Below are 24687 nucleotides of genomic sequence, written 5' to 3'. Positions count from 1 at the left end.
GTGTTCACTTGCTTCAGCTTTATTTTATATAAATTGTATTTCGGCCAGAGTTCTTTTGTCACACGTCTGTAACCTCATCAGTAGTCCTTTGCTTTCTACTTTCTTGCCAAATCCATAAAGGGGGAAGCAGAACAGATACCAAAAACTATAGGCCTACTTCTCTGACTTCACGCATCAGCAAAGTCATGGAATGGATAGTCAGAGGGAAACTAATCGCATTCCTTGAAGAAAATAACTTGCTGAGTGATACCCAGCATGGTTTTCGACCAGGTAGGAGCTGTCTGACCCAGCTCTTACAACATAATGACTGGGTGATGAGGCAGTTACTCAACAACTCAAATGTGGATGTAATATACCTTGATTTTGCAAAAGCTTTTGACAAAGTGGATCATGATATGATATACCACAAACTGTGTGATCTCGGCAAAGCTGAAAAACTTGGAGAGTGGTTACATGACTTTCAGTAGTGGCCAATGGAGCCACCTCAATGAAAACACAAATAGTGACAGGAAAACGAAACTGAAAAAAATTAATCATGTGTTATCTTGTATCTAAGAGATTTTGAAGAAATTTCATTTTAGAATGACATTGCAGGGTAGATGTGAGATGCTGGATCTAGTAGGTTTGAACATAAAAGAGATAGAAAACATAGGCCAGATATGGTCAATCTACATGCTAAAGGGTTAATTTAATTTCCAGTACCCTCTAAAATGTATTTTACCACTCTGTGTGGGTATTAGCACCCTGAGCTGGAATACACTGCCTAATTCTACTGAGTTACTCTACTTATGTCTGTCGCTCTAAATAATGGCATCTACCCTAAAGATTAGATACAAATATCTAAATGTTTAGAGCTATACAATTAATACTTGCATAAGATAAGAACTTATTTTAAAAGAAATTTTTTTGTTTTCATTTTTTCTTAGATTTATCCAAAATCCGGTCCATTTGAGGGCAGAACAGTCTTGACCATCAAAGGTGATTATTTCACCAATATAAATGACGAAAATGCTATCATTCAGGTCCATATCAAAGACAAAGAATGTCTTGTACTAGAATATAATGAGACAATGTAAGCTTATATGATTTTCCTCTTTATTTGTTATTGTTGTTATTAGATTAGTAGAAATTGTAAAGACCTGCAACTTAAAAAAAAACTTGCAGGATTTCGATCTCATCATTGTTTTAGTGTTCACTTTTCAATGCTTGCATGAGTTAGACAGAATTTGTTAAGGCAGATTGTCTAAACATAGATGTCCTTCCTGTCACAAACCTTCACCTATTTCCAGATAAGGTAATATTTCACCATGACCTGACATGTTTCCACAGAAAATTTCGTAATTAAGAACACTGTATGACAATGACACTCATGTGCAACCATCACACAATGTCAAGGCAGGGAGACAGTAGCACATATTCACACCCATGCATGCACACATCCATCCATACACACACACACACACACATACATATGATGGACTCTCCCATCAGTTTTGATGTATGAGGATCTGACAACCTACACTTCCTTTGTCAGTCATAATGTTTATGTCAAATGTGAAATTTGAGTTCTGCCAACAATTTGCAAAGGAGCCCACAGAAGTTGCAAGTATGAGGATTACAGGTTAGTGCAAATGGTATATTTGCAGCTGCTTTTCTTCTTTTATGTATGTGTGTGTGTGTATATATATATATATATATTGAGAGAAAAAGTCGTCAGAATTTTGGAAAAAATCTTTGTATTTTTTTCATTATCATTCACACTTCCGTTCGTTTCTCAAACTTGTCAAATAAAATTTTGTAAATGTACAAACAGCTTGTTCATTTATACAAAACTGATGTTTTGTGGGGGTTTTGTTTAGAAGAAGAGAACATTGCTTTTGTTTTTTTGAGAGAGCTTCCATGACAATGGAGATAGATAGATAGAAATATAGGTAGGCACATAGGCTGAAAGAACGTCTTTTATTATTGTACAGAATCCTCTTTTCATCGCAAGTTACAATACAGTCAAGAAATGGATCGGTCTGGTTACAGAAAAGAAGCAACAAGCAAATTTCATATTTGCACATTTTTTGATTTTAATTTAAATCATGTGGTACCCATTTGTCGAGTTTTTTTTTTTAATTTCCCGATCGCATGCAAATGGTTGCTGGCCAACTTGAAGTTCTTTTGCCAGTTCTCGAGTGGTTTTGCATGGATCTTTTTCAATGACAGTCTTTAATTAATTATCATCAATGACAGATGAGTGTCCACTACGCTCACCATCTTGAAGGCTCAGGTCTCCACTGCAAAATCGTTTAAACTATTTTCGAGCTGACCACTCACTGGTCATTTCCTCACCAAATGTTTAATTGATATTGCAATTGTTTCAGCTGTTTTATGTCCTTTTTTGAAGTTGAATAGCAAAATTGCTCGAATATCGCACTTTATAATTTAATAATTTAATAATAATTACTACTATAGATAAAATTTAGCATGTTAATTATGTTACCCCACCAATCCCTAAAGCCTAATACCCACTTCAATATGCCCAGTGCTCCATTGGAGGCAGTACCGCCCACTTTGAAAACCACTGGTCTAGAATGTCTGTGTTCATATACCTGTTGGTCAGAGTTAACTCAAAGTTAAACAATGACAACTCATGTGTTTTAATATCTTTCACTTGAATGGCTTTACTTTTTCTTTTGTTATATATAATTTCAGGATTAAATGCCTGACTCAGAAACAGAAAGATAATGTAAGCAGTATTCACGTAACAGCAAAGGCAGTCAGTAAAGTGTCAAATCAACCAAATATCAGTGGACAAAACAGCAGTGACGAATTTTTCTATTTCTATGTAAGTATACCCATAATATAGAGACATATTCCTTGATTTTTCTCCTTTTGGAATTTATCCTCAGTATCAATGTATAATTCTTGTTCTGAATATCCTCATTAAATGAAGAGTAATCATTTCTGATTGACACTAAAATTCTGGAAATCAAAGTTGCTGGTAAGATGAAAAGAATGATAGTGATAAGAATATAAGATGATAAGAATAATAATGATGATAATGATCATCATCACAGAGGTAATATGACTGATGCAGGTGTCACATAACTGGCACCTATGCCAGTGGCACATAAAAAACACCATATGAATGTTGGGCCTCATGGAGGCAATGTGGTCAATGCCAGTGTCATGTAACTGGTACATAAAAGCACCCATTATACTCTCAGAGTGGTTGGCATTAGGAAGGGCATCCATGCCAAATCAGACTGGAATCTGATATAGCCCCCTCAGCTTATGAGCCTCAGTCAAACCATCCATCCCGTGCTAGCATGGACATTAAATGATGGTGATGCTGATGATGATCATCATCGTGATTAAACCAATTAAAATTGTCACAATGCCACTGTGATGAAATGAAAGAATGGGTTTGGGAACAGGTCAGTTAAATAAAGTTTAGGAAAGATTAATAAAAAACAAGTTTTCTTTAATAATTGTTTCTCCCGTCCAGCTTAAACTAACTCTTGTAAATGGATCTTGGTTGAGTATCCCTCATTTTAGAATAGTAATATTCTGAGTAACTTCTCAGTTTTTAAGATGGTGAGGTACAATTTGAGACAGATTTAATTGTGATTTCTAACTAGTCATATGATGTACAGTCTTATTCATTGGTTACCATGTCTTCTTCAGTACTTTCACAACCTACTGCTATGGAGGGTTAATGGATATGCTACTGTTTTGACTCTGTTGAATCTGATCAAACAGACCTACAGTCAAGATGTTCCAGCCATAGCCACCCCATGATTTTGTGTACTACCTTATGTGTCCTAAGACAGTAGTGTGCAGTTTGAGGGAGATTTGGAAGCAATTTCTTGCAGATTAAGCAGCTACATAGAAGCTTCTTCAATAGTTTCGTTTACAAACATTATTGCCAGAAATTTTTGGGTAAGGCTTATTCAGTTAAATCAACCCCAGGACTTGACTTTTACTTTATGAAACCTGAAAGAATGAAAGCAAAGATGGTTTTAGTAGAAGCTGCACTGAGAAGATAAAAAGTCAAAGCAGATACCACAAGGCACTTTTCACTGATACTCTTGTGATTATGTCAATCCACTGCTCTTAATAACAGTTTCTTACAAAGGCTTGAAATTTGTGGGGAAAGGTTAGTCAGTGATATTGGTTTCAAATTTTGGCACAAAGCTAGTGATTTCAGGGGAGGGGTAGGTTAATTACATTGACACCAATGCTCAACTGGTACTTATTTTATCAACCCAAAAGAATGAAGGATAAAGTCAACCTCAAGCGGAATTTGAACTTAGGATATAAAGACAGACAAAACTTCACTGAGCATTTTGCCTGCTGTGCTAACGATTCTGCCAGCTCACAGCCTTAAGATTGGTCACTTATGTTGACCCTAGTACTTGATAGAAGCATAAAAGTCAAAGTTGACATCAGTATGATGTTGGTTCTTAGTCTTGATTTCATGACGTAGACAAGAGATACCATTTTCTGCAGAGTAAGATGCTAGATCATCTCAAGTTAATGATCCCAGATGATTTGACAACCAGTTTTTGATATCTAAATGCCATGGAATAGACTTTCCTAAAGTTACCCAAGGACTATGGGGTAGTGTAAATTCTACCTCCTTTTGTTCCTACTCAAAAGAAATCATTTATATTTCACTATTCGAGCTTTTAGTCACATTGTTTTCATTTTTATCATCTTTTTCATAAAATACAGAAGCCAGAAATCTATAATTTTACTCCAAAATTTGGACCCAAATCTGGTGGCACAAGATGTACTATCACTGGAACCAAGCTAAATATTGGTTCTTCAGCAACTGTTATGATAAAGTCAAGAAATTTCACAATTGTAAAGTAAGTATTAGAATCAATTCTATTTGACATTTATATGCATTCTTTTGTTTGTTTGTTTTTTGTTTTGTTTTGTTTTTTGTAAGATTTGAGGGCATTGAAGTTGGCAAATCAGGTGATGCCACTCTCCCATGAGGTAATCCCTCCCTTTAATCTTTTAATCCCTCTATCAGTAATAAAATTCAGTTACACTGCCATGTGACTCGCAATGTTTGATAACATTACTAAATTGTTAGTCTCTCATCAGTCACTGTTGCCACATTCACCTTCCTGCTCCCAGTGGCCCATTCTATAACCCTGGACATAAGGGCAGGGGCCTAGGACTGGATGCTGTCAACTGGAACCAGCTGAGCCCAGAATTTCTAGTAGGATTGTTATTCCATTAAGTAAATACAATACTACCTGCCACCAGAAAGTAGGGTTAAATTTAAGGGAAGACATTTAGCATGTCAAACAACTACTTGAAGTTATTCTCATTGTCTTGCTGTGATGTGTTCAACTCTAAAGACACCTGAAGAAGGCTGGAGGGTATATCAGCTGAAACGTTGTGTTAACAACAAACAAGATGAAGACACATATCCATCAAATGTAAATAATGTAAATAATTTCTCATCTCTTAAAAAAAAAAAAAAAAAAAACACAGGCATATGGCATAGTGGTTAAGAGCACGGGCTACTAACCCCAAGATTCCAAGTTCAATTCCAGGCAGTGAATTGAATAATAATAATAATAATAATAATAATATTGAAAAACACCTTAGGAATGAGAATCCAGGTTCTAAATTTCCCTAAGAAACCTGATGAAGCCTGAGGGTATATCAGCCGAAACGTTAACAACAAGCAAGATGAGGACAAATATCCATTAAATGTAAATAACACACACGATATGTTTGGTCATTGCTTCAGCTTTATTATTATTTTTGTTTCTTAGTCAAAGCTCTTTCATCACACATTTGTATTTGTGTGTGTGTGTGTTTGTTTGCTTGCTACATTATTTGTACCCATGTCTTCTATTTAGTTATTTTATTTGTTTTTTATATAAGTAAATAAACGAATAAATAAAAAACTAAATATAAGATACAAGTACAAACAGTGTAGTAGGCAAACTCATATACACACACAAAACACATGTAGACACATGCACACAACTTAAACCAACTTGTGGACATCAAAAATGCTGTACATGTTACATGTGTTCATAGAATGATATATTTTCTTTTTGTAACTTTGAATGTGAAGCTAAAGACGCCGAGTCTGTATTTGACAACAAACAAAACTTTGGTTTCATGATTGTAACCTGTGCATTTACTTCTAATTTAGCAGAAAAATACTACCTGGAATGAGTTTAAAGCAAGTTCATATAATTGTGTATTTTCATTTGCTTTCAGACGAACAGATACTGAAATCATTGCCAAAACACCATCAGTTGATTATCCAGTTCAAGGCAGTCTAATAGTCATCATTGATGGTAGTATTATGAAGCAAACTGACAAATTCAACTATACAGAAGACCCAACAATTTCTCATGTTAACTCAACACACAGCATCCAAAGGTGGGTCATGAAATTAATTACATTCTGTTGGGGTTGGATTGAGTAATGGTTAAGAGAGTTACAGTTAAGGGAGGAAACAATTTTCATGAATTTCTAACTTTGCTGGAAACAAGATATTATCACCATGAAAAGGGTCAACTGATTGTATGAAGCATTTAAAATTTCTTTTTAAATATTTAAAGGAGAAATTTAGGTTATGACATTGTCTGAATGATTTCGAGCCATGAATGCAAAGAATCTTAAGTAATTGGAAAAGAACAAGATGTATATAATCTAACTATAGATACAGGCATGGTTATGTGATTAAGAAGTCTGCTTTCAGCTACATACTTTTGGATTCAATCCTACTCTAAGGCACTTTGAAGCATCTTCTACCTTAGCCTCTAGTTAATGAAAGCCATTTGTGTAGACTTTGCTCAACATTGTGTGGAAGTCTGTCAGAGAATTTCTTCCTGTTTTTGACTTAATCTACCACCAGGTTTAACCCTCTTATTACCATATTTCTGTTGAAATACACTGCTTTTGCTTTGATTAATTTTGAAAATAATGAAGAATTTAGTAGACTATCTCTTTGTCATTATTAAGCTGGTGTTTGGAACATAATCTAACATGGAATTTTGAAAGAAGGTTTTAATTTAGATCACTTTAAAATGGAATTGTACTATTAAAACAGTGGTGGTTTTCGTATCAAAAGGGTTAATACAACCACTTGGCTCTTCCATGTATTTATTAGCGTTCACTCTGTTGCAAGTATTCTAGCCAAATATCCAGTCTGAGGATAACTTTCTTCTTCTCATCCTAAAAAGGATCATGGCCATAGCTTTTTCTCTTGTGACAAAGCCTTAAGAAACCGATGAGTAATGCTTATCTATCAAAGACAACTAAAGAGAATAAGTGACTGGAGGATATTAGCGCTATCATAAAATGTATGTCAGAGAAATGACTGTATTGGTTTAAGAATATTAGAGTATGTATTGTGAATGAAGGTTGCTAACAGAGAAATCACAAAAGGAATTGGTGTTAGAAGGTGCTGATTGTAGAAATTATTCTACATCAGTAATTCCTAGAGAGAAACAGTCTGATCAAATTTCAGAACATTGAACCTTACAGGAACTAGAACTAGAACCAATAAGTGTGAAATGCAGCCGTATTATGAACCAATACACAACTAACACTGGCACAGAAAAATGAACGTAAGATTAACGATGATGGCAATAGAAAAGGATACTCAATTAAAATAAAAACTATCAATACATAGTAATCTATTTGTGAAATGATTATTCTGTTGAATGCTGTTTTCAATTTCTTTATCTGTCTACATTCAACTATGGAATCCACTTCTTAAAAATTAGTGTATCATCATCATCATCATCATCGTTTAACGTCCGCTTTCCATGCTAGCATGGGTTGGACGATTTGACTGAGGACTGGTGAAACCGGATGGCAACACCAGGCTCCAGTCTGATTTGGCAGAGTTTCTACAGCTGGATGCCCTTCCTAACGCCAACCACTCAGAGAGTGTAGTGGGTGCTTTTACGTGTCACCCGCACGAAAACGGCCACGCTCGAAATGGTGTCTTTTATGTGCCACCCGCACAAGCCAGTCCAGGGGCACTGGCAACGATCTCGCTCGAAAATCCTACAGGAGCCAGTCAGGCGGTACTGGCAACGGCCACGCTCAAAATGGTGCATCTCATGTGCCACCCGCACAAGAACCAGTCCAGGGGCACTGGCAACGATCTTACTTGGCTTGCCGGGTCTTCTCACGCACAGCCCATTTCCAAAGGTCTCGGTCCGTAGTCATCGCCTCGGTGAGGCCCAATGTACGAAGGTCTTGCCTCACCACCTCAGCCCAGGTCTTCCTGGGCCTACCTCTTCCACGGGTTCCCTCAACTGTTAGGGTGTGGCACTTTTTCACGCAGCTATCCTCCTCCATTCTCACCACATGTCCATACCAGCGCAATCGTCTCTCTTGCACGCCACAACTGATGCTTCTAATGTTCAGCTTTTCTCTCAAGATACTTACACTCTGACGGGTATTCACATTGACATTACACATCCAACGGAGCATACTGGCTTCATTCCTTGCGAGCTTACGTATGTCCTCAGCAGTTACAGCCCATGTTTCACTGCCATGTAGCATGGTTGTTCGTACGCATGCGTCATACAGTCTGCCTTTTACTCTGAGTGAGAGTCCCTTTGTCGCCAGCAGGGGTAAGAGCTCTCTAAACTTTGCCCAGGCTATTCTTATTCTAGCAGCTACACTTTCAGCGCACCCACCCCCACTACTAACTTGGTCGCCCAGATAGCGGAAGCTATCGACTACCTCTAGTTTTTCACCCTGGAATGAGATAGAAGTTGTTTCCTGTTTGTTTGCAGTCTTTATTGCACCTGAACATCTGCCACAAACAAAAACTAACTTGCTAGTTAACCTGCCTTTGATGTTGCTGCACCTCTTATGTGTCCATAGCTTGCACCGGGTACATCTTATAGAGTTACTACCTACTCCTTTTCTACATACTGAGCAGGGCCATCTACCTGAAGGGGTTTGTGTTTTATCTACCTTCCTACTTATTAGGATTTTGGTTTTAGCTAGGTTGACTCTAAGGCCCTTCAGTTCTAGACCTTGCTTCCACACCTGAAACTTCTCCTCTAGTTCTGATAGTGACTCCGCAATTAGGGCAAGGTCATCAGCATAGAGGAGCTCCCAGGGGCAACCTGTCTTGAACTCCTCTGTGATTGCCTGGAGGACTATGGTAAATAATAGGGGGCTGAGGACGGAACCTTGGTGGACCCCTACCTCTACCCGGAATTCATTGCTGTACTCATTTCCAACCCTCACCTTACTGGCCGCATCTCTGTACATGGCTCGCACAGCTCTCACTAGCCATTCTTCTATCCCAAGTTTCCTCATTGACCACCAGATAAGGGATCGGGGGACCCTGTCAAAGGCTTTCTCCATGTCAACGAAAGCCAGGTACAGAGGTTTATCCTTGGCTAGGTATTTCTCTTGCAACTGTCTCACTAGAAATAAGGCATCAGTAGTGCTTTTACCTGGCACGAACCCAAACTGCATCTCATCTAAATTGATTCGCTCCCTAATTAGTTGGGCTATGACCCTCTCTGTAACTTTCATAACCTGATCTAACAGCTTGATGCCTCTGTAATTATTTGTATCTAAAGCGTCCCCTTTACCTTTGTAGCAGTTGACTATGATGCTGCTACACCAGTCATAGGGTATGACTCCTTCGTGTATCACCTGGTTCGTAATACGGGTGACTAGGCTATAGCCAACACTGCCAGATATTTTGAGCATCTCTGCAGTGATTCCTGATGGGCCGGGGGCTTTCCCGGTCTTCATACTCTTAATTGCTTTATCTACCCTGGTACTATCAACTCGGATAGCTGGTCCCTCTATTGGGTCGACATAAGGCAGGCTCTCTTTCTCCCATTCATTCTCTTTATTAAGCAATCTATCGTAGTGGCATCTCCAGACCTCTTTCTTTGCATCCTCATTTAATGCAAGCGTACCATCATCCATGCGAACACATTTCTCTCCTACAACATCACTATTCTCTCTCCTACACTGTCTTGCAACCCGAAATACCTCGAGTCTTTGGTCCTCACGGCCCAGAACATTGGCAAATCTTTCCTTATCTGCTTCCCCTCTGGCTAAATAAACCTGTCGCCTAGCCTCCCTTCTGGCACATTGGTACAATTCCCTGCTACCACCGTTCTTCCAGTCCTTCCAAGCTTGTTTCTTTTGTCTAATAGCCCTGTCTACCTCCTTGTTCCACCACCACGTTACTCTGGGTTGGGAGGGGACCTTACACCACCCACAAATCTGGTCGGTGGCTTTCAACAGGTTGTCCCGCAGAAATCTCCAATTGTCTTCCACGTTGTATGATGCTATATCCCCTTCTATTTCGTTAAATGCTTCAAGTAACTTGTCTCTAAGTGTATCTTGTTTCTATATAGGTGCAGGAGTGGCTGTGTGGTAAGTACCTTGCTTACCAACTGCACGGCACATTGGACAAGTGTCTTCTACTATAGCCTCAGGCCGACCAAAGCCTTGTGAGTAGATTTGGTAGATGGAAACTGAAAGAAGCCCGTCATATATGTGTGCCTGAGGTTTTTCCCCCCACCATCGCTTGACAACCGATGTTGGTGTGTTTATGTTCCTGTAATTTAGCGGTTTGGCAAAAGAGACCGATAGAATAAGTACTAGGCTTACAAAGAATAAGTCCTCGGGTCGATTTGTTCGACTAAAGGTGGTGCTCCAGCATGGCCACAGTCAAATGACTGAAACAAATAAAAGAATAAAAAAAGAGTGGCAAGTTTAAAATTTGATATTTATGATGAAATGTTCTCAGCAAATACTGAATGTAATAAATATTTTAAAAGAATTTTTGTATGTCAGTCAGAAGTATCATAGCACTTTAATGACAAGACTTTAATATTTAATTAATAGATTTGATTAATGGTAGCAGACACTATAGAATAATGTTGGTAAATTACTGGCAAGCCAAGTCTGTAACCTAGTAATCACTGCTGAAACTACTAACGGAAAAAAGACATGAGTATTACAACAACCATCGAAATGTCAAATCTTTTCTTTCTTTTTCTTCTTCTTCCATGGCTTCTAGAAGGAATGATGAATTCTTTAGAGAAAATACAGCTTTTGAATATTTCGTTAATTTTTCATTATCAAAATTATTTTATATATTGCTTTTTTATTCTTTATGTAATTAGTTATTTTAATTCATCTTATATATCTGTTTATATATTTATTTATTTATTCTAGTGGTGGCATAAGTATAGAATTCTCTGGCACAAATTTAAATACTGTAACAGAACCAAGGCTGAGTGGCATTACTGTGGAATCAAAGCAGCCGTTGTCTACAGAGGTAAGAAATAAGTAGCTAACTGAAATATGTAAGATACTGTCTAACAAAAAATACCACCAGTTTCATCGACAAGACTTACATACTCATACTACTAGCATTACTAATGCTGATAGCAGAAGAGGTCAGTGACATTGGACTGAGATGCTTGAAAATATGCTCTGATGCCAAAATAGTAAATAGATAAAAAAAAATATGTTGATGATAGATGAAGGTATCAGTGATGACTGCTGAACTTAAGTGTTTAATCGTATTTCTTCTTCTAACATATATTAGAATTTTGTTTGTTTTCTGTTTCTTTTCGTATATTTCCTTTAGTTCGTACTTCGTTTTTGCATCTGGTTTGCAAGATTCTTTATGTGAATCCATGTATTGAAACAAATTCTGTTGTGTCTAGGAAGAGTCATTATGTCAGTATAATTAACACACACACTGGTTCAATTTCACTCTTTTATTATTAGTCAATTGGTTAAATATCCAACAAACAAATTAAACAATCAATTAGTTAGTTGGATATTTAACCAATTGACTACTAATAAAAGTGTGGAATTGAACCAGTGCATGTGTTAGTTATATTGGCATAATGGCTCTTCCTAGGCTCAACAAAATTCCTTTAGGTTCATTTGACTAAAAAAATTATATCTTTTCATATATACATAATTTACATAATAAACAATGAATTATTTGGTTATCTAGGCATATAGATAGGCACATAGCTGAAAAATTATTCTGTAACTTCCCAATTTTTTTTTTAATATTTTAACCCATTACCTACCAGTGATCTCATATGAGATCACTTAAAAATTACAAATTTCGTAATTTTCTGTCAATATTTACACATATCTAACCTTTTTGCTATATCTACTAGGTATATTTCTCTGATATTCAAATGAGGTTTGCTAATTTTTCACCTAATATCTCGCTTATTTCTATTTAAAATGTTATTTTGATCATTCCAGCGTGTTTCTAAGGCTGTTTTATGCTAGAAATCAAAGTTTCATAAAAAAAATTCCACTTAATAGAATTATGGGAGGTAATGGGTTAATCCCAAGTGTTAGAAAATGTTGATGCCTTAATCTCCTTTCTAATTCTAGCATTTTACTGATTTAAAAATTTTCCATTTGTTATTCAATCCACTCTGCTGTGTGGTTGGTTTTAGGAAGGGGATCCAGCTGTAAAAACCTTGCCAAAACTGACCTCGCCTGTGCTTGTGCCACATAAAAAGCACTAAGTTCACTCTGCTGAGTGGTTGGTGTTAGGAAGGGCATCCAGCTGTAAAATTCTTGCCAAAACAGTCACAGAAATCTGGTGCAGGCTTCGGCCTGGCCAGCTCTTGTGGTACCTTCCCACCCATGCCAGCATGGAAGGCTGACGTTAAACAACGACGGCAGTGGCAACAACAACATCCCACCTGTTGATTGTTGCAATTCAGCTGAAGAATTGCAAAGATAAGTTCAAAATAGTGTTCTTGTTGTTAATCAGCCATAAGTCAATACTGGTTGAGTAGATATTTTGTCAAAGGCTAATGTGAATAGTCATGTAGCTCTTCTACAACAAGAAACCCTTCTGCTCTGGCCCTTTTCTCTCATACCTTATGCCTCTTTACTACTCATCTCTTAGTATAAAATTTCTCCATCAGGGTACATAATCGTGCAAGTTGCATGGCAATCTCACTAGTGCTGGTGGCATAAAAAAAAACATTCAATACACACAATAAAGTAATTGGTGTTAGGAAGAGCATCCAGCCATAGAAACCCTGCTAAAGCATGATGCAGTCCTTGGATCTGTCAGACTATAAAAACTGTCCAACCATACCAGCATGGAACACAGACATTAAATGATGAGGATAATGATGATTATAATGATGATGATGATTCTTCTGATCATTCCCATCCCTTCTTAGCGGACACATTTTATCTTATATTATCCTTTTTTTTTTAAGGGAGAAGATGATCTGAGAGAGAGATTTAGCTGCTATTTCTAGCCGGTTGAGTGACCACATAGTTGCTCCATTAGTGGCTTGTTTGACCAATATATCTACCAAATATTATTACAAAATCCTTACTAATTCTGAGATTATATGTCAGCCAATAGGTTGCAGTTGTGCAACATTAATTTTAACACCTCATCAGATAAATTTTAATGAATTTGATAGTTTTGTCTGTTACTAAGTGGTTAGCATGGCTCTTCCGTGATGTAATTGCAAGTGTTTTTAATCATAAATTTTAAAACAGCTTGCTCTGAAATAAACTAGTAGGGCCACAGATTAAAATACGTTTTGAATGATAATTTAGTTGATCAACTCCAAACTGTAGATCTATTAAAACAAGGCTAAATGAAAGCTACTCAAGAACAAGATTAGCAACAAGCTGTATCTATGTTAGAATTTAGGTTAACTAAAATATAATCTGAACATTAAACTAATGTGTTAGGAAAGAAAGTGTTAAGGAGTTTAGTATTCCCTGAAACTCTTCTGTCAATTGTTGAAAGGTGGAAAATGAAGTTGTAATGCCATATGACATCATGACACCCTACTTTTAGTAAACATATTCAGACAAATCCCCAGAGAAAGAGAGAAATCATGAAGGAAGTGGTTCAGAATTAACAAAGAGGAAGATGGGAGAAAACATGAGGCTGGCTGATGACCGAGAAAGATTGATGGAGAAAGTTGATTCACTTTATGTGAACCTCTGTCTCATCCCCTATGTTATGGATTCTCGTTGATTGGTTGAATGAACTTGTTTATATGTAGGAAGACGTTGATAAGAAGAGGATAAAACACCATGATGTCACCTCATAGATAAGAAATAATGTCATGAGTTCAATTCCAATGTTTGTGAGTCATTGAGTCAGTTAGTTTTCTACATCTATGTCTCCTTAGTTCTTATTTCTTTATTGCCCACAAGGGGCTAAACACAGAGGGGACAAACAAGGACAGACAAATGGATTAAGTCGATTGCATTGACCCCAGTGTGTAACTGGTACTTAATTTATCGACCCCGAAAGGATGAAAGGCAAAGTCGACCTCGGCGGAATTTGAACTCAGAACGTAACGGCAGACGAAATACCGCTAAGCATTTCGCCCAGCGTGCTAACGTTTCAGCCAGCTTGCTGCCTTTAGTCGCCTTAGTTCTGTTATGTTAAATATCAGAATGTTACTTGTGATAATGTAGTTATTTGTTTATGGCCCTTTAGTTGATTTATATCATTAGGAGGCTTTGGACAGGCTGATGTTCAGATTCCCATAATGATTTGAACCAACTAAAGATACTTATTGAAGAAATTGGAATTTCCAAATAAACAACTATGTTCAGCATGCAGAAAATAATAACCACATATGAATATGAAATACACAATATTATAGTTTTGCTCAAATGATTTAATGAATTTAAATCAATCAATAAACTGACAACACTTTATAAATGAACCAACCAAAAGAAAGAAATAATTGATGAAATTGTCTAATCAGCCTAGTCATATCTAGATTTTGTGTAATATTCAGTTTAGTGATTCAATATTTAAAGTTCAAAATCAGATGATATCTATTTTTGCAATGTGTGATCACAAACCTAATTATATTGCTTCTTAATCTTAAGCCATGTCACTCAAACAAAGAAGGAACTTGGTTATACTGCAAAAGTCCTAAGATACCTGGTAGAAGTACAAAGCAAATAATACCTGTGGATACTCATTTACTCATGGATGGAGTTGTTGACCTCTACAACTTATCAACAACAAAGCCAATGATAAGTCGATTCCGTTACTATCCTGATCCTATTATTAAACGATTCTCTGGAGATAATAATGTCTTTGAATATAGTACAAGTGCAAAAGAAGTTGAAATAAAGGTAAGAAAATTCTCAGCTATTTTGTTTAATATTTCTCTAATGTTATACTTTTCCTTTTGTCTATCAATTATATATATGTGGAGGCACAATGGCCCAGTGGTTAGGGCAGCGGGCTCGCGGTCATAGGATCGCGGTTTCGATTCCCAGACCAGGCGTTGTGAGTGTTTATTGAGCGAAAACACCTAAAGCTCCACGAGGCTCCGGGAGGGGATGGTGGCGAACCCTGCTGTACTCTTTCACCACAACTTTCTCTCACTCTTACTTCCTGTTTCTGTTGTGCCTGTAATTCAAAGGGTCAGCCTTGTCACACTGTGTCACACTGAATATCCCCGAGAACTACATTAAGGGTACACATGTCTGTGGAGTGCTCAGCCACTTGCACGTTAATTTCATGAGCAGGCTGTTCCGTTGATCGGATCAACTTGAACCCTCGATGTCGTAAGCGACGGAGTGCCAACAACAAATCAATTATATCCATCTTGCTTTGAAAATTGTTGTTTAGCTTCAGGTCAACTCTAGTTGAGCAGCTTTGTGGTCAAATTCATACAGCTGTGACTTTTTAGGGGACTATCTAGGCCTACATTATCTAGTGTGCCCTTTCCATTATATAAGATATTTTTGTGATTTGAGGGAAATTTGACTGCTATTTGTAGCAGGTCATGAAGACCTCCCATGTTAGATCATTTATTTGAAGGTTGATATGCATGAAATCCTTGTCTACATTGTCTACACAGCACAGTCATTCTGTTCAGCCTTTCTGATTTTAAATATATATATGTTCATTAAATATCATTCTATATATATGTTCATTAGTGTGTAGAAAGATTGTCATTAAATCTTTGAGCTGTTTTCCATTCAACAACACCAAAGCAAATTCACTTCCCTATCAAATGAACTCACAACTCTATATCTTCTATAATCATGACCAACACACAGTTAAAACCTTAAATGCTAAACAAATAATCGCTGATGATCTTTTATGGTGAAATCCCGATTATATCATAGCTAAAACAGAAGTTACTTCAGAGCCAGAATTACTTTAGTTCTGATCAATTGTTGATTCCTACATCTAAAAGCTGCTCACATATCTCACTACTACTACTACTACTACTACTACAACCTCCACAACCACCACCTTTGCAACAACTGCTACCATTTCCACCACCACTACCACCACCATTACTATTGCTACTACAACTACTACTATTACACACACATCCACATTCTGGATCACATCTAAATAACGAATAGGGACAACTATTGATTAAGCTACCCCTAGTTACTTGACTGGTTCGTATTGTATTGAACCTGAAAAAAAATAAAAACTAAGGTAACCCGTGTAGCATTTAAAATCAGAACATAACAAATACCATAAATCATTTCAGTTCATTGTTCCACCAGTTTGTTATAATACCAGTAATATATTACATGGGCTGATTCAGTCATCTATCACCTACATAAGTGTTTTGTCAAAAGAAACCATTTTATTGTTTCTGTGAGATACTGTTTAATTAATGATATGACATCAAAAGCACATACATGCAACTTAGGCTATCCATTGTGGTGCTAGCCTAATTTATGACTACTTTTTATATCACTTGAATGTTTTATGCTATTGATTGGGGCGGGAAGCCTTCTATACCTCCTCTGAGGAAGAGTCAACAAACAATGAAACAGTCCATCAGGAGACTCCCTCTTTTTCTGTACATCATATGCACAGAAAAGATGTGCTTACATTCCCATTTCACTCATAATTAGGTCTTTTTTTTTTTTTGTAGTAGTATTCAAATTAACTTCAATTTTTCAGCTTTGTGTTGTGCTGTGCTGTGCATAAAATAGATATTGTTTATTTTATTTAGCTGTTTCTTTTTTTTTAATTCCAGGGTATGAACATAACTCTGGTTGCTAGATCAAAAGACATAGACATAACAATTGATGGCAGAATTCCTTGTAAAATCACTAAGTTGGCACTATCTTTCATAAAATGTGTCCCTCAAAATATGCCTTCTAGAAATGTCACCAAAAAATTCAAATTAAAAGTGAAGGTAACTATTATCCTTTCTTTTATTTTTTACTTGTTTCTGTCATTGGATTGCAGCCATCCTGGGGTGCAGCCTTGAAGGGTTTAGTCCAGTGGTTCCCAACCTAGAGTCTGCAGACTCCTAGTGGTCTGCAAAGGTAGTAGTACTGAGGATCTGTGAACTAAATTCAAAATTTTATTTATATATATACATATATATATGTATATACATACATACACACATAAGGATAAGCATATTGAAAGGGGTCTATGGGAAAACTCAAAATAAAAGGGTTGGGAACCACTGGCTTAGTCAAACAAATCAATCTCAGTGCTTATTTTTAAAGTTTTGTGCTTATTCTATTGGTTTCTTTTGCTGAACTGCTAAGTTACAGAGACACACAAAAATACACACATATACGAGAGTGGGGTGTTGAAAAGTTCCTGGCTTTGAGGGTATTATGAAAGACCTGGTTGGAAGCCCAACCTTCTGAGTTCTTTCACAGGTCTTAGAAAACCTAAAGGACCACTGCAATCTGTGAGGGGAATATGTTGAATGAAATCATAATTAATTGATCCTCCTGTATTTTCTTTTATCCAAAGCCAGGAACTTTTCAGCATCCCCTCATATAAATATGCAACAGGCTTCTGCTCAGTTCCTATCTACCAAATCCACTAACAAGGCTTTGGTTGGCCTGGGGCTATAGTAGAAGACACTTGCCTAAGATGCTCCACAGTGGGACTGAACCTGAAACCTCACATTTGCAAAGTGAGCTTATTAACCACTCAGCAGTACCGGCACTTATAATATTGTGAACTACTTCCTTTTATTCATCTATTGGTTTCAGCCATTGGGTTGTGGCCATGCTGTGATACTGTTTTCAATGGTGTAGTCAATCAAATTAACCCCCAATGCTTATTTAAATCTGGTATTTATTTCATTGATTTCTCTTGGTCAAACAGCTATGTCATTGGTTATAAAGTGACACAACATAAACAACACTAGGTTTTAGACTGATGTAATCACATAGACAGCAACACAAGCATATAAGCATACAAACACACACACACATATTTATACATATACATGTGTGTACATGTAAATATATGTTTGGCCATGCTTTTTGAGCGTGGCCGTTGCCAGTACCATGTGACTGGCCCTCGTGCCAGTGGCACGTAAAAGCACCCACTACACTCTCAGAGTGGTTGGCATTAGGAAGGGCATCCAGCTGTAGAAACTCTGCCAGATCAGATTGGAGCCTGGTGCAGCCTTCTGGCTTGCCAGTCCTCAGTCAAATCGTCCAACCTATGCTAGCATGGAAAGCGGACGTTAAACAATGATGATGTTGATGATCGTCATCATCACCATTTTAATGTCCCATTTTCCATGGGCAACCACTTTTATGCAGAATATTGGAAATCAACAACACTCATGACAGGCTTCTTTCAGTTTCCATCAACCAAATCCATTTAGAAGGCTTTGGATGGCCTAGTGTTGTAGTTGAGGATATTTGCACAAGGTGCTACATGGACTGAACTGGATGGGCAGGCAGGCAGAATTAATTTTTGAAACATACATGGAGACACATACACATGCACTCATGTATATACATGATGGATTTCTGAACTGTTTCCCTCTACCAAACTCTTCTCACAAGTTGTTGTTCAGTCCACATCTAAAGAAGAATACATTTGCCCAAGGTATCACACCATGGAATTGAACTGAGAACCATGTAGTTGCGAAGTGAATTTCTTAACCATACAACTATGCTTTTCCTTTTTTTTTATTTTGTATTTATGTTGTATTTTTCTTTTCTTTGTTAAATTTGTTTATTCTTCATGTGTTTGTATAGTATCAAATAAACAAGGGGAATACCAACTGCTGGGAAATGGTAACGGCATGTCACGTCTGTTGTGAAGTAGCAGTCGGATAAAATGGCAAGAAGCTATTAAAGAGAAAGCATTTAACTTTTTAAACAAATACAGAGGAAATAGATACTGAAATAATTGATGGTCATGTTTGTTATCCCCATCATCATCATTATTATCACTGCCATTGTTGTTATTATAGCTGTCATCATCATCATCATCATTTTATTATTATTATTATTATTATTATTATTATTATCTAATTTCCATCCTTCCACCAAACTGTGCAATACCCACAGTTTGTTTTTAAGGAAACAAGGTACCATGTGTGTGTGTGTGTGTGTGAGTGTGTAGGCAAGTGATTAGTAGATTATGAAATTTGAAACCAACAATTTTGTAACACTTTGCAATACAAAAATCATTACCACCATCATCAAGAGTCCTATCGTTGTCATCACCGTCATCATCGTCGTCATTGGCAGATTATATTTCCATTTGTTCTTTTTACTATTTTTTTAACGATGGTGTAAGTTGGGCAGAAAGTCACACAACATTTGATATCAATCCACTGACCTGTGTGTGTTTTTATGTCATTATCCAAGTTATTAAATATCTTATATAAACTAAATCACATTTCACCACTTAACATTTTTGATGAAAACTGTGAGTAAATTAGTAATGACAGCAGTCAAGAATCTATGAAGGAGTAAGTGTGTATCAGTTTTAATTGTACCATAAGAATTACAAACTCTTCTTGAGGAATGCACCCTTTATCCTTTACATATCTTTTACATATATTAGCTTTGACCTTGGGAGAATGTTTAGGGTGCTGACACTTGTACCATGAATTCAAATTTTATGTGTGTTACAATAACAATAATTTATATAAGATACAGAAATAAATTTATTTCTCAAATGCGTGATAATGCTATAAATAGCATGATCAGGATAAATTATCCATTTATTGCAGAAAAATACGTTACTGGCCAGCCATGAGACTTGAACTCACATCTCTGTGATTATGCGTCAAGTGTTTTACCATTAAACTAAACTGCCCAGCAACGAATTCTTCTGCAATTTTAGAAAAACACTTGACGCGTCATCACAGAGATGCAAGTTCGAGTCTCATGGCTGGCCAGTAACGTATTTTTCTGCAATAAATGGATAATTTATCCTGATCTCGCTATTTATAGCATTATCACGCGTTTGAGAAATAAATTTATTTCTGTATCTTAGAATACATCTCAACGCTTCTAAAAAAGAACAAACTTTGTTTGTTTACTTTCATCGTAAAGTTGAATAATCTATATTTTTGAGTAAGATAGTGTTTTACTCATTGGTTCAGATCACCTAACAGTAGGGAACAGACACTATATTTTACTAGGGAAAGGTTTCTTGTGATGGACTAGCATCTTAGCCACTATGAATGCATAAACTTCTCACTTAAGTCTTAACTTTATAAAAGATTGATTCCAGCAAGCTGAGTATGCCCAAAGCACACTGAAGTCATCATGTTCACCATAAAGATTTTTGATATTTGTACAAGACCACAAATATTTATGAAGAGGCAGGTGTAGTCAATATAATTATCCTTGCTAAAATACGAGTGATAATCAGTTTGTTTATACCTCTTTTACTTGTTTCAGTCATTTGACTGCGGCCATGCTGGAGTACCGCCTGTAGTCGAGAAAATCGACCCCAGGACTTATTCTTTGTAAGCCTAGTACTTATTCTATCGGTCTCTTTTTGCCGAACTGCTAAGTTACGGGGACGTAAACACACCAGCATCGGTTGTCAAGCGATGGTGGGGGGACAGACACACACACATATATATATATATACATATATACGACGGGCTTCTTTCAGTTTCTGTCTACCAAATCCACTCACAAGGCTTTGGTCAGCCCGAGGTTATAGTAGAAGACACTTGCCCAAGGTGCCATGCAGTGGGACTGAACTCGGAACCATGTGGTTGGTAAGCAAGCTACTTACCACACAGCCACATGCAAAGATGACTGGTTGAATTTAAACTCAAAATATAAACAGGCAAAACTAGATATTGTAAAGTATTTAATTTGGCACTCCAACTTATTCTGCCAATATGGTGTCTACCATAATATATACAGGAATCAAAGAGTATTAATACATCTATGTATTACTTCTAGTTTATGAAGGGATTCATTTAGAATATAGAGTACAAAGATGACAAGCTGTCAGTATTGGTAACAAGCTAGACAGAATGTTCAGTAGTATTTCTTCCTGCTTTACATTCTGAATTCAAATTCCATTATGGTCAACTTTGCTTTCCATCCTTTCAGAGTCAATAAAATGAATACCAGTTGAGCACTGGGGTTGATGCTATCAAATATAATGCTGTCAATGTATTGCTAGTAACACTGTTGAACATAGAGTACCTGCACTATCATAAAGGGTTCAAGCATAACTAGTCCTTAGAAAGTTAATAGCTTTAATAACAGTTACAATAATAATCCTTTCTATTACAGGCACAAGGCCTGAAATTTTGGTGGGAGGTGGGAGGCCAGTCGATTAGAACAACCCCAGTATGCAACTGGTACTTAATTTATCAACCCCAAAAGGATGAAAAGCAAAGTTGACCTCGGCAGAATTTGCACTCAGAATGCAGCAATGGGTGAAATACTGCTAAGCATTTCATCCAGCATCTTAATGATTCTGCTAGCTCGCCACCCTCTTAATAATAATAATAATAATGATGATGATGGTGATAATCCTTTCTAATTTTGGCACAAGGCCAGCAATTTATATATTAATGTTTGTTTTTATGTTCAATTATAATGGTTTCAAATTTTGGCACAAGGCCAGCAGTTTCAAAGAAGGGACTAAGTTGATTACATCAACCCCAGGATGCAACTGGTACTTATTTTATCGACCCCCAAAAGAATGAATGGCAAAGTCAACCTCAGCAGCATTTGAGTTCAGAATGTAAAGACAGACAAAATGCCTCTAAGCATTTTGATTGGCATGCTGACAATTCTGCCAGTTTGCTGCCTTATGTTCAGTTATAATAAAAACAATTTTACATTAATCTAATGGGTTACTTTATACTTTTGTAGAGTACAAATTTATCATTCTTAAACAAAAATGTTGTTGACAGTGACTTCGAAGTTTAGGTCAGCTAAGCCACAGTTCAATGATGGCTTAGTTGGCAGAAGCTTCAAGGTCACTGTCAACAACATTTTGGTTAAGAATTATAAATACATACATATATACATCATCATGGGTGCATTCTCAGAGTGGTTGGCATTAGGAAGGGCATCCAGCTGTAGAAACTTTGCCAGATCAGATTGGAGCCTGGTGCAGCCTTCTGGCTTGCCAGTCCTCAGTCAAACCATCCAACCTATGCCAGCATGGAAAGCGGATATTAAACGACGATGATGATGATGTATATATGTATGTGTTTATTATTCTTAAACCAAAATGTTGTTGACTGTGACCTTGAAGCTTCGGCCACTTGCTCGTTTATACATCTGAGTTCGTCTTTTGTTTTTCTGTAAATTTCAACTATATAATATACATATATATAATGGAAATACACAGTAATGCTACCGGATAGTATTGGGTAATTCTAAGGGTGGCCGAGCTTTATACTGTACTGTGCCATATTCCTAACAGAATATACCATAACCATATATATATATATATATATATATATATATATATATATATATATATATATATATATATATATATATATATATAGTGAGAAAGTTTTTTATGTTTCGAGCAATTTCCATGTACCAAATTCACTCATGAGACATTCATTGACCTAGACCTATAATAGAAGACACTTAGCCAGAGTGCCACACAGTAAGATTGAACACAGAACTTGGTGGTTGCAAACAAAACTTCTTAACAACACACCGCTTCCTGCACCTACATACTTTTAATGCTTATATGTATATATTGTTTAATCCTTTGCCCTTTAACTAATTGTCTGCTTATTTCTCAGGTTAATATTGGCTACTTAAGTTATGAAGTTGGCTGGTTGCTTTATGTTGACACCAAATCCGTCTTTGCCAGCACCACTGTCATTGCATTGATTGTCGCCTTGTGTGTGATCCTCATCCTTATCGCTGTCACCTGTTACTGTCTTTGGAAGAAAAAGGTATTCTCTAAAAAACGCCAAATCCCACATACAGCTCGTTATTTCAATGGTGGTGAGGTGTCCCTTGATGTGTTTGGTAGGTTGCTTCCAACAACAACAAATGGTGAGTCCTCTTCATAAGATGAGGAGATGATTGCACTGAATCCATCCTGCCTGCTGTTATGTTGTCTGTTGATTTTTTTTTTTTTACTAATTACTCTCCTTTTTATATAACTATTCTTAATCATCATTTTCTTTCTCTCACCTTCAGTCTCTCTCTCTCTCTCAATACATGAATAATACAGAATGGGACAAGAATGCAAAATATCCAGACAGTTAGGTGATACAAGAAAGGGACAAAACATACAGATAGACGATACAAAGAAAACACAGGCATATCATTCGGAGTTTTCTCTCTTCAGTCGAGATCCAGATTATCCTTGCAATTTTGGCTGGTTATTCTCAATATGGCTCCAATCTGGCCAGTCCCAAGGAAAAACTAAGCTAAGAGCATTAGATTCCTTGGGAGAAAGCAGTGAATGTATACAAAAGCAAGGACGGAAGAAAACTAACAATGTTACACAAATACAGTAGGAACAATAGCAGAACATAACAACAGATGTCTTTCGACTGGACGAATAAAATTAAGCTGGCGTATATGGAAATAAAGCCTTAATATATATATATATATATATAATTATAAGATCCAAGGATCTAAGTGTAGAAAGTTTGTAAGTTTCAAGCATTCCATGGTAGGTATAAAAAAAACGACATTCAGGAACAGTAATAATTTATTGGCACCAAAGGTTGTAGACTTTTCCCATATTGAAGTTTGATAAGCTGATAAAATTTTTTATAGTTCACAGTTAGCAACTAGATATATATATAGTTGTTAAGGATCCAGGGCTAAGTACACAGCCATCATAGAGAGTGATGCTAAGGGGATCTGCCCGCTACACAGGAGAAAATCCTAGAACAGCACAAAAAGGACCAGAAAAAAGATAGATAAGGCTAACTCATGGTATGACAACAAAATATATCACAATGGCATGTTCATTGATGCTGCCCTTGGTGATGAACTAGCATACCTTTTTAGAAAAACATTAAATAAGGCCAATCTATGAATTAAAGTAGTAGAAAGGCCTGGTGCCCCTATAAAATCTCTGATCTGTAGAACTTATCCCTTCGATAGGTCCCCATGTACAGAGAACAAATGTATTGTATGTAGGATGAACCGACAGGTTAACTGTAAGGCTAGGAATATAGTGTATAGCTTACAGTGTACTGAGGATGGTGCAGAAGCATGACAACTACTTATATTGAAGAGACAGCATGCAGCGTAGGAGAGTGTATAGGTAAACACTGGAAAGAGCTCAAAGAAGAGAAAGGCTCATCAGTACTCTACCAACATGCTCAAACAGAACATAGAGGCTCAGTCAATAGCATAGAGGTCAAAGTATTATCAGCACATAGAACTGACACAACACTTAGATAGATCACAGAGGCTACACAC

General features: G+C 36.8%; 1 protein-coding gene across 4 annotated transcripts in view; it reads left to right on the top strand.

Annotated features, from left to right (window-relative positions):
• Positions 1-24687, top strand: part of LOC106879211 (hepatocyte growth factor receptor) — a 172367-nt gene that overhangs the window by 130776 nt on the left and 16904 nt on the right. For all 4 annotated transcript variants that reach the window (XM_052965647.2, XM_052965648.2, XM_052965649.2 and 1 more), the window contains 8 exons: positions 927-1072; positions 2701-2833; positions 4726-4862; positions 6247-6411; positions 11215-11317; positions 14911-15162; positions 17046-17207; positions 23040-23298. In XM_052965647.2, coding sequence (XP_052821607.1) covers positions 927-1072; positions 2701-2833; positions 4726-4862; positions 6247-6411; positions 11215-11317; positions 14911-15162; positions 17046-17207; positions 23040-23298 — 1357 coding nt within the window. The remainder of the gene's footprint in view (positions 1-926; positions 1073-2700; positions 2834-4725; positions 4863-6246; positions 6412-11214; positions 11318-14910; positions 15163-17045; positions 17208-23039; positions 23299-24687) is intronic.

The sequence above is a fragment of the Octopus bimaculoides genome, chromosome 2 (assembly GCF_046866305.1).
Source record: "Octopus bimaculoides isolate indiv1 chromosome 2, ASM4686630v1, whole genome shotgun sequence".
NCBI lineage: Eukaryota > Metazoa > Mollusca > Cephalopoda > Octopoda > Octopodidae > Octopus > Octopus bimaculoides.
The sequence above is the reverse complement of the archived record's forward strand: the minus strand, read 5'-3'. Positions and strand labels throughout refer to the sequence as shown.